This window comes from Eubalaena glacialis, chromosome 17 (genome assembly GCF_028564815.1).
Source record: "Eubalaena glacialis isolate mEubGla1 chromosome 17, mEubGla1.1.hap2.+ XY, whole genome shotgun sequence".
Lineage (NCBI taxonomy): Eukaryota > Metazoa > Chordata > Mammalia > Artiodactyla > Balaenidae > Eubalaena > Eubalaena glacialis.
This window is the reverse complement of record NC_083732.1, coordinates 8,353,924-8,365,000: the sequence shown is the minus strand read 5'-3', so window position 1 is coordinate 8,365,000 and position 11,077 is coordinate 8,353,924. Positions and strand designations below refer to the sequence as shown.

The following is an 11,077-nucleotide window of genomic DNA, read 5'->3' as shown; positions in this document are numbered from 1 at the left end:
GCTTCTGGCAGCTGCTGCTGTTCATCCATCATCCTGCCAAGGCTGATTAGCCATGCTGTATGGTAGGCTTGAAGCGTGACAGATGGTGGCACATAATCACCTCTGTGTGGTGCTTTCTGCTAGCTTCCAGCAGGCCTGCCTGGCAACCGCCCCCCCTGCACAGAGAGGGCCGGAGCTCAGCCCGGCCCGGGCACACTTCATGGAGTCTACCTAGTGCAGCTTGGGAAGTTTAGACACGTAGCCCACCACTGCCTCTGAAGTATCGAAGCGAGTTTGTAAACAACGGAGCAGATGGCCTTCAGTAACTGTTCTGCTTCATTATCTCATAAAATTTCCTCAGCTGCTGCCTTAATACCATTTTTGGAAGCACATCAGAAGTTGTAGGAATAAACGAGATATAAAATCTGGTTTTACTACCTTACAATAAACCCTCAATGTGGAATGTCAGGTTTTTCAGATTATACAACTTTGCTTCCGAGAAAGGAAGATGGTGGTGGCAGTGGATCCTTACGCTTCCCCCTTAAGGAAGTAACCGTTTTTTATTCCTTCTAGCTTATATTACCTGGAAGCCTAAGTTGTAGCTTAACGAATAATAATAAAACATCACAAAGGAGATTAAAATGTGTCCAGTTCACTGAAGTTCCTAGTCATGTTCAAGGCATCAGTTTTTAAAAACTCATGGAATTCTAGGAACCAGATTTTTGATCTCACTTGGATTTCCTCAATGGCGTAAACCTAATTCTTTCAATAATGCCCACCTGGTAAATCCCCAAGGGCCTGTCTACTCCAAGTCTAGCATCTCCTGCTGGACAGCCCCCAGTGTGCATTCAGGACTCATATTTGAAGACTACCTCCTTGGCCATGAGTAGATAACACCAAGTGCTATTCCCCTAGTTGGATAATCCCATCATACACTTGCAGAACACTTTACAACCCATGTATCACATTGACTAACACGAGCTCATTTGATCTTTACAGTAACTCTATGACAAAGTGGGGCAAGTTACAATTTCCATTTTCACAAACGTGAAAACTGAGGCCAACAGAAGACAAGTGACATATCCAAGGTCACAGGGTCACCTTGAGCATGGACCACTCAGGATTAGGCCTTCTGACTCCATCACTTCATAATGTCTCTAGGGACGTGGCACTTGTCGTTGCAAATATCAAAATGACAACTAGGGGCAGCTTCACCACAACAGACCACTCCTGATCATACACAGATACCCCGTGACCCGCCTTCCTCTCCGCCAACAGGCTGCTCCTGACCAACCTGGGTTCTTAGCGGGCAAAGCGTGAGGCTGTAAATACCTGAACGCACTCCAAAGTAAGCGATCTTTCTGGATAATTCGTTTTTATTTTTTAAGATTTCTTTCTTTTGATAAGATTAAAAATTGGCTGTGCCACACTGAACCAGCAGAAGAAAAGCGACAATGCGGGCCCCCATGGCTGGCACAAGAAGAGCCTGCAGACCAGATCTCCTTACAGAGGATGCTTGGCAAGGGGATGCACTCCCCCTTTAGCTGGATCCTCCTTTATTCACCAAAACTCAGTGCAGCACCAGTGATCCTAACGGTTTCTCTCCCTTCGGTAGAAGACAAAGTTTTCTACCTCATGAGGAATTTTAGTTTTGTGGAGACTTGTACGAACTAACTGTGAATGTCACCTTTCTTCTAGAGGAAAACATTCAAACCAATGCACTGGCAAGCTGAGTGGCCTGGCAGGATAACGGGGTGATGGGAGGTGGCCTCTGACCCCTAAGGAGCTTGCACGTGGTGAGTCAGACAGACAGGACTCCTAACAAGTCCCCAGACCTCATTCTCATTTCAGCGGCTACCCCACTGGTGCCCGTTTTCTGGACCAGCATCCGGGCCGGGAGAACGTGCGCACTAAACTGTCCTACCCCTTTCGTCTCCTTCAACTCGAGACAGCTCCTGTCTTTGTCTCTTGAAACTTTTGAAGAGGACTGGCCAGCTATTTTCCAGGAGGTCCCTCAATTTGGGTCTCGTTTTCTCTCTGACTGCTCATCCCAGAGAGGAGATGGAAGAGGCACTGCCGGTTCTTCTCCTGAGACCCAGGGGAAGATGTGAAGAAAACTAGTTACATCTCACGTACTAATTGGGCCGCGTACCCTACAGAAGTCTGTTACTGACATCAGAGTGGGAAATTAAAAACCGCCACCATCACACCGGGGTCCGGGAACAGGAGCCGTTGTTCCCACACTAAACCCCTTCACTTACAGTTTGTCTGAATCCAGAATTCGGAAGGTTATGGACCCCAAGTTCACATAAGCCACAAAGAAACAGAAGTTTTCTAATAGCTGTAAGCGGGACAGGACTTTAGGGAGAACCGTTATGCTACGGCAGTAACAGCAGTTTCTGAGGTGCCAAAAGGGTTTGAGGTAATGGTTTTGAAGACTCAGAAAGGAAAAATTTTGTCAGTCAAAATCCAGCAATGATGATCAAAGGTAGTCCCTGAAAGCACCACTGCATTTAAAAAGGGACGAGAACCACGAGTCAGTGCAACCCAGGAGTAGCAGATGTTCTCCAGGAATTATTTCACTGAGGTTTTCGACAACCCTGAGGGGAGGCAGGCTTCCGAGATGGGCAGGGCTGCTCGAAAGCAAGGGCGCTCGCTGCCCCTTAACTAGCTGAGGGACCTTAAGCACCCGAGACTTGGTCTCCCTGCCAGGTAAATGGGGATGAAAGAGCACGACTTGTCTTAGACAACTCAAAACACATAATCCATAGGAAGCGCTTGGCGTGCTGCCAGTATGAGGTGCTCAGACTTTTGTTGCTACGATTTAAAAGAGAGATAGACATTTATTTAAGCTCTGTTTGACGAATACAGAAAGTGGGTCTTTGAGAGGTCAAGGAGCTTGCCCCAGGTTGCCCAAAGCCAGGAAGGGGAGAGCTGTGCCGTGGTAGTGCTGCCTGAGCCCGGATACCAAACATGCACGCTCAGAGGACGGAAGGAATCAACACATGTGGATGCTGGTGTAATGTGTCGGCAGCTCACAGAGCTCCAAGCGATGAAATGAATTCAGATCTAGTATCCTTCAATTATATACAATCAGGTTCTGGAAATAAAGATAAGGAACATGATTCTAAGCTCAGAGGTAAGAAGAAAGGACCCAGTAACTGAGGCATTATGAAGCAAAAAATACCATGTGAACTCTGCAGTCCCTCAACTGAAAGCAGTCAGTTGAAGGCGGGATCATATAAAGTTAACCATAATTCTCTAATACACATTGGTTAAAACTTAGTTATCCACAACGTCCATAGCAGTATTATTCACAACAGTCAAAAGGTATCAGCCAACCCAAGTGCCCACTGATGGATGGATGGATGGATGGATAAACAAATGTGGTCTATACGTACAATGGAACATGGCTCAGCCATAGAAAGGAACGAAAATCTGGCACAAGCTACAACACGGATGAACCTTGAAAACATTAGGCTAAATAAAATAAACCAGATACAGCAAGGCAAATATATGATTCCACTTATGAGGTACCTAGAATAGGCAAATTCAGAGACAGAAGGTAGAATGGTGTTTGTCAGGGGCTCCAGGGGGAGAAATCATTTAATAGGTACAGAGTTCATATTAAGGTCAACAAAAAGATTTTGGGTATAGACAGTGGTGATGAGGATGCAGCAATCTGAGTATAATCATTCCCAGTGAGTTGTTCACTTACAAATGGTTAAAATAGTAAAACTGTATCATGCATCTTTTACCACCCAAAAAAAAAAAAAAAAAAAATCAGTTGCCTAAAGGCAGGTTGCCACGTGACTTGGCATCATGTTTCAAGAAAAACAGTAAAGTTGTACGAACACAGTAAATACGGTATAATAGTCTTACTGATGTATATCTAGTATATACATACACTTAAATACATGCATGTTTAAGAAAAAGAAGGGTCGCCAGCTCCCCACGACCGCCCTCCCTGACGTACTTGTTGCAGTGGTGCTTCAGGTGCTTCTTGTAGCTGTCCTCCTGGAACAGGGCATCTGGGTTGCAGCCAGCCAGCCAGTCGGCGTCCTGCACCACCGGGTGCGAGCTCTGGGCTTTCACCTTTTTGCCTTTCCGCCCCCTGGGCACCGGGGCTGATAAACCTACAAGCAGAGTAGTCATGATAACCCATAACAATAGAAGCTCTCCACGACCCCGGTTATGGCGTCAGGGTCAGGAATCTCCGCGCAAGGCAGGGACACACGGGGTCTGGGACACGTCCCGAGTGTCCCCAGCAGCTCCCTGGGACCCTGCCGCACGAGGCGCGACGCTGACCCACCGGAATGGTTGACCAGGGCTCGCGTCTGGCCATCAGCCGTGGGCGTGATCAGATCCCAGATGAAGCTCTTGATGTTCTCGTCCCCCCTGTAGTGGTTGAGGCAGTACACGAGGATGGTCCTGCAGATGGTTTCCACGTCTTGCTCACTGAGTGGACGCTTGTAGCGGCCGTGGGAAAGGATGTCTGTCCAGCGCCCCCAGCTGCAAAGCAAACATTCACATGCAGACGGTGCCTCTGGGTTTAGACGTGCGGCTTTGGTTTCATGGTCAGGTGGCAGTGTTAGGAGAGCCTGGGTCGAAACCAGCGACATCTGACATCAGGTTATAGTGAGGCAATCCAGGGCGCACCGTTACCACCCGGCCACGTGTTCACGGAGCTGCAGGGCAGGGGCTGGCACCGGCCTTCCCAGCTGAGACCTGGAAACCCCCCGCTCCACTTCACGTGGGCATGGTTCGTACTTTCCGATGCTGACCCACCATTTGAGATGGACGGTGACGAGAGTGACTACCCCCAAATCAGGGATGCACGCGGCTGAAGGTGCAGCTGCATCTATTCGCCTCCAAGGGACGCCCTGATAATTAATGAGAGGCCATGAAAGGTCTCCCTTTGAAACAGGGGTGCTAGGTGCCAAGTACAAGAGCGCTCCCAGGTCCTTGTGTGAAACGGGGGAAGAGAGGACCATGGACAGACCTACGCGTGCAGTGCACAGGCAGACGCTGCGTGAGCGTGCCCTCCCCGGGTTCCCAGCGCTCAGGGCAGGAACCAGCCTCCACGCGAGGGGCACAGTTCGCCCCGCGGCCCCGCCTCGGCCCTGCCTGGTCCTCCCGGCTTCAGAGAAGTTCCCCCAGTTCCTCAGGTCGTCTTCGGACACACCGCTCTTTCTGCTGGGAACTCTCTCCTCCTCCCTGCCCGACGTCCCACCCTCCCTCTTACCCCAGCTAATTCGTGATATCTATTCACGCGCCTTCTTTCACTCCCCACCCCCAGCAGTGGGCAGACAGCCCCGAGCTGCATCCTAAAGGAGAGAGGACGTGCCTCTGCCCCACTGGCACGTGAGCACCTGTGCGGCTTTACCAGTTTACTGCCCTTTCTGCTGGTTCACCTGCCTGCCCACCTGCCCCCGGGGGTGGAGGGGGGGCGCCGTGACCGCCTGCTCACGGCCGTGTCCTAGCACAGTGCCCCGCAGGTGGTAGGTGTCCAACACAGCTGATGCCTGTGGGAGGAGGGAAGGGCGTTACTGAAAGACAGGCGTCCTAAGTGTACTGCTTAGCTCCAGCAGTTATTAATGGTCCATTTCTAAAGTTAGCAGCAACACGCTCAACTTTGATCATTAGGGTGAAACATGGAAGCAGGGGAAGCAGCAAGGGCTCAGTAGCTAGGGGTGGCCAGGAAAGAATGCCCGGCTTGCAGAGATGATGAGGAGAGGTGACACAGCTGCCGAGACATGGGGCCGGCTGCAGTGGAACCTCCTTTACTGCATAAGCAGCCACTGACCCAGCACTCACCGTGCTTACTGGCCCCGCACTCTGCCCCGAGAACACGAAGAGGGAGCCCTGGTCCTCACGGAGCCCTTCCCCAGGGCTCCAGCAGGAGAGGCTATCACCTGACATGCCGAGTGTGACAGCGAGTGCAGGGAGACCCTCTGGGGCAGGTGCTGAGGTGATGCCTGCTCAGAGGTCAAGGGCAGGAGGTGGTGGGCGGATCAAGTCAGTGCTGGGGGTGGGTGGGCAGGGCTGCATGTGGAAACAGAGATGAGACGGAGCAGGGCACACGGCAGGAGGAGAAGCGTCTATCCTAACAGCAGCCCGGGGTGCCCGCAGAAAGGACCCACGAGACAGACAAGGGCCAGGTAAGAGCCCTGTCTGCCACGTTAGCAGAATGTTTGTGTTTCTTCTGAAACTGATGATGATCCATCGGAAGAAAACAAAAATCACAGAGCAGATGTCATCAGATCTATAGAAATATTGTTTTGGTGGCAGTTTTTTCATTTGAGTGGCATTCGCCTACAGTCCCACCATGTGCCAGAGCACGCGTATTTACGAATTCAGATGCTCACGAGCACCTGCCTTTCAGAGCCTGTGTGGGTGCCGGAGGTTCAGATATGGGTCAGATGTGGATCTTGCGGTCCAGTAGGAGAAACACGACCCATTCAGAGAGTTGAAATGACCACCATTTATGCTTCAGATGAGTTGGAAGAGCTATACAAGTGAGACGATTGCCTTTAACAAATTTTTATAATGGAAAAATAATGAAAGATTACCATAGTGGTAATTTTATGTGAAGGTACACTAGGAAAAGATGTTGTTATTCTGAGACTTCATTCTGAGTTATTAATGATTAGCAAGTAAATTTGGATCTGACATAATTCCTTAAGGGGCAAACCCCCTTCGAATCCGTGAGGATCCGCACAGCTTTGAGCTCTTTAACCAAGAGGCCCCAGGCCTGCCCGGGTTGCATCAAAGGCATTTGCTACGGGGAGTCACAGAAATCCAAACACAAATAGGGCTTTTCTCTGCCACTTGGAATTCTAACTATCTTTCGAATAAAATTCCATCTCTCACATGAGCCTGACTCACCCATAGACAAGCAGGTTCTTCTCGACTCTGAAGCACTCGCTCCTGGCATAGCCCTGGGACCTGTCCTGCGGCCGCCGTGGCTTCGTGCAGGGCTTCTCTTCAGAATCGCTCTCCAAGTCTGAAAATTCCATCAGCTCATCCTCCTTCACTGCACTGTACAGCCTGGTTTGCTTCCTCACTCTTGGAGTGTCAATAACCAGGTTGTTCTAAAAGACAGCAGATACATTTGAAACTTCTGAAAAAGCAACCCCTGGGGGAGATCAGGCAGAGTTTGAAGGTGACCTCTCACTCACCCTCCCATTTAAGGCATCAATATCCAATTCCGCCTTCTTAGCCCACTTTTGCCAGAAATTTGGATCATCCAAGGAAATATCTGTCCTGTTTCCAGATGCAACAAAACTGGCCTAAAAGGGAAAAAAACATGCATTACTTTGAGATGCTTTTCTCGGTGGCAAAATGCAAAGCAGCTTTCACATATTCATTCACTTGAACATGGACACATCCTTCTACTGTGAGCCAGATGCTGTGGTCCGTGGGACTAGGATGAAAGGCTGTCCCTCAGGCAGCTGAGGTTGATAAAAGATGATAAAAGATGACAGCACAGCATAATAAATGACAGGCAACAAAGGTACGTACAGGTGTAGCCGATATACAGAGAGGAGCCCTAACCAGGCTCAGGTTGGGTGCGGGTACAGGGAGAGCACTGCTGGGAAGAGAGAACAGGCCCTCCAGAATACGGTGCCTGGACCAGAGTGTTAAAAGCCCACAGAACATGGGCTTCCCTGGTGGCGCAGTGGTTGAGAGTCTGCCGGCCAATGCAGGGGACACGGGTTCGAGCCCTGGTCTGGGAAGATCCCACATGCCACGGAGCAGCTGGGCCCGTGAGCCACAATTGCTGAGCCTGTGCATCTGGAGCCTGTGCTCCACAACAGGAGAGGCCGCGACGGTGAGAGGCCCGCGCACCGCGATGAAGAGTGGCCCCTGCCTGCCACAACTAGAGAAAGCCCTCGCACGGAAACGAAGACCCAACACAGCCATAAATAAATTTAAAAAATAAATAAATTTAAAAAAAAATGTCTCTTTAAAAAAAAAAAAAAAAAAAGCCCACAGAACAGGAAAGCATGTGGAAACGTTCAGGGCGGGGCATGTGCAAAGGCACAGAGAAGAAAGGTGATCACGTCGTACGGCCGGGGATTTGGGTGGTCAGGGGAGTGTAGCCCAAGGTCAAGCTGGTGAGGAGGGCAGAAGCCGGGTCAAGCAGGGCCTTGCATGTCCTGTTAACAGAGTCTGAACTCCATCCTGAGGTAGTGGGGAACTCTTTGAAAATGGGAATAATCTCAAGAGGTATGCGACCATATCCAAAGTCACCTGTCAGAAGGACCACAGCGGTGTCCTGGAGCAGGGAGGGCAGAAACAAAGTAGGACAGGCTGCGGCCATAGTTTAGGGAGGAACAGTGAAGACCGGCAGAAATGAAGAAAAGGATACAGTCTAGAAGGTAGTCTTTAAGAGGTAAAATTAAAGGAGTTGGAATCTGAGTGGATGTGAAGCCTGAAGGACGAGGAAGCCAGGAAAACCTCAGCACCCAACTCTGGCATCTGAAAGGTGTGGCTCAGGTGAAAAAACAGGGGCGTGTGTGTGTGTGTACATGCACATGCGTGCAAACAGAGGGTGGAGGGACAGGGCTGATTAATCTGCTTTGGCACCTACTGAATCTGAGGTGCCTGTGAGGATGGAGGAAACAACCTGAAAAGAGGCTGGAAGACGTGAGGGAGAAGGTGTTGGGTCACAGAGCCCAGAGGAGGAGATCCTTTCAAGACTGGAGTAGCTGGGACAAGTGGAGTAGCTGGGACAAGTGAAGTAGCTGAAGTAACTGGATATCTACATGCAAAAGGAGGGAGCTGGACCTCTGTCTCACATCACACACAAAAATTCACTCAACAGGGATCAGAGACAAAGTTAAGAGTGAAAACTATAAAACTCTTAGAACAAAACACAGGAGCAAATCTCTGTGACCTAAGGTTAAACAATGAACCAAAAGCACAAACGATAAAAGAGAAAATGGGTGGGCTTCTTAAAATTAAACACCATTAGGAAAAGACTAGGAGAAATATTTGCAAATTGTATTATCTGATGAGAAACTTTTATCCGGAATTCTTAAAATTCAATAAAAAAGACAACTCACTCAAAAGAGTTCAGAGTTGTTCAAAAGATCTGAATAGACATTTCTCCAAAGATGATATATATATATGGCCAATAAGAACACGAATAGATACTAAACAGCAGCAGAGAAACGCAGATCAGACAAGAGTGGGCTACCACTCCACACTCAGTAATAGGACAATAATCAAAAAGTCAGACAACAAAAAGCATTGGTGAGGATGCGGAGAAATTAGAACCCTAAACACTGCTAGTAGGAAGGGAAAATGGCACAGTCACTTTAGAGAACAGTCTGGCAGTTCCTCAAAGGATTAAACACAGAGTTAACATACGACTCAGTAATTCCATTCCCGGTATATATGCAAGAGAAATGAAAACATATGCCCACAAAAAACTTGTTCACAAATGTCGTAACAACAGTATTCATAATAACCAAAAAATGGAAACAATCCAAATTTCATTATCAGCTAGTGAATGGATCAACAATCAATGTCCATTATCAAGTGGTAAATGAGGTATAACCATAGAATGGGATATTGTTCAGCAATAAAGAGTAAGGAATTACTGATGCGTGCTACAACATGGATGAACCTCAAAAACGCGCTGAGTGAGCGAGGCCAGGCACAGAAGACCACACGTTGTATGATTCCACTTATATGAAATGTCCAGAGTAGGCAAACCTCGAGAGACAGAAAGCAGTTGAAGGGTTGCCAGGACTTAGAGGGGGAGGGGACGGGAGGCGGGGTGGGGGGATTGTTACTGGGGTGATGGAGATGTTCTAAACTTAGATGTGGGGATACTTGTACAAGTCTGTGAAGAAGGCACTGAACGGTACACTTAAAATAGGGGAATTTTACGGTAAGTAAATTACATTTCAATAGAGCTGTTAAAAATGAAAGCGTGGCATTGGGCCTGGGTGTGGATGGGGGAAGCCTCAGAAGGGGCCCCAGGTGGAGGGGATGGAGTGGAGAGGTGAGGGAGGGGTGGAAGCTGGCAGGTGGGAAATTAGCAGAAAGGGAGGCAGGGGAGACAGCAGCGTAGATAACGCTTGCGTGGATCTTCACTGCGAAAGAAGAGTTGCGGGCTTGTAGCCAGAGCGGAAAACAGATGGGGGGTTTCTTCAGATAGGGGTGAGCTGACCGGTCTGAAGGCTCTGTCAGGAGTCAGGATCACAGGAAAGGGGGAAGAGGGTGTCGGAGCAGAGGCTCAAGAAGCAGAGAGGGCGGGGCCGGAACACAGGTAAAGGAAGAGGCCCGGCGAGGCGGGAAGCGTGGCCAGGACAAGGTGAGGGCGACCCCGAGGCCCGGTACAGAGAAGAGAACCCAAAACACAACGAGTGTTTCGTGCATCGGGGGCTCCGTCGAGCGGGAGTTAATCACTAATCTCTTAACGTGCAATACAAAGCAGACATTACGTGCGCTTCCCGTGAGCGCGTGACACAAACTCTGTTCCGCTGCCACAGAACACCCGCCGCTTGGGATCGATCCGCACCTTAGCAAACGTGGAACCCTTTCCCTCAGACTCGATGGTGATGGTGTGGGTTCGCCGGAGGAGAATCTGGTCAATATCTTCTTCGCAGAATTTAGACCCCTCGTCCTCCTCATCCATGAGTGCACCGTAGGCCCCTTTCCGGAGAAGATCCTCTATTTCTTTCTTGGAAAGCTGCTGTACCTGTTTTAGAGAAATATTTTTAGAATCGTCTGTAGACTGAACAGGTGATTCATCTTTCTCAAAGAGGGTAAACCTTAATGATAACAAAGGAAAATGTGACAAAATATACTTAAAATATCGAGGCCAAAAGATAATCAGATGCTGGAAAATTTCTCAGTATAAGCTAAATAATGGAGCGAGAGTGAATGCATGGTGTGGGCAGCATGCTTTACCCCATTGGGAGCGTTTTCTCTTCCGCTCATGGACTGCAGGACAGCTTTATCCAGACCGAGCTTCAAGCTAGCTTTGTCGAACATTTCCCTTTCGTAAGAATTCCTTGTAATCAGCCTGTAGATTTTCACAGATTTGCTCTGTCCTATTCTATGACATCTAGCCTGAGCC

At 49.1% G+C, this 11,077-nt stretch overlaps 1 protein-coding gene across 5 annotated transcripts in view; it reads right to left on the bottom strand.

Moving 5' to 3' along the window:
• The window catches only part of CHD7 (chromodomain helicase DNA binding protein 7), a 177,609-nt gene that overhangs the window by 16,891 nt on the left and 149,641 nt on the right, over positions 1-11,077 (bottom strand). For all 5 annotated transcript variants that reach the window (XM_061172013.1, XM_061172015.1, XM_061172017.1 and 2 more), the window contains exons 18-23: positions 10,909-11,076; positions 10,517-10,696; positions 7,161-7,271; positions 6,868-7,073; positions 4,292-4,491; positions 3,956-4,115 (exon numbers count right to left, since the gene is read on the bottom strand). In XM_061172013.1, the coding sequence (XP_061027996.1) occupies positions 3,956-4,115; positions 4,292-4,491; positions 6,868-7,073; positions 7,161-7,271; positions 10,517-10,696; positions 10,909-11,076 (1,025 nt within the window). The remainder of the gene's footprint in view (positions 1-3,955; positions 4,116-4,291; positions 4,492-6,867; positions 7,074-7,160; positions 7,272-10,516; positions 10,697-10,908; position 11,077) is intronic.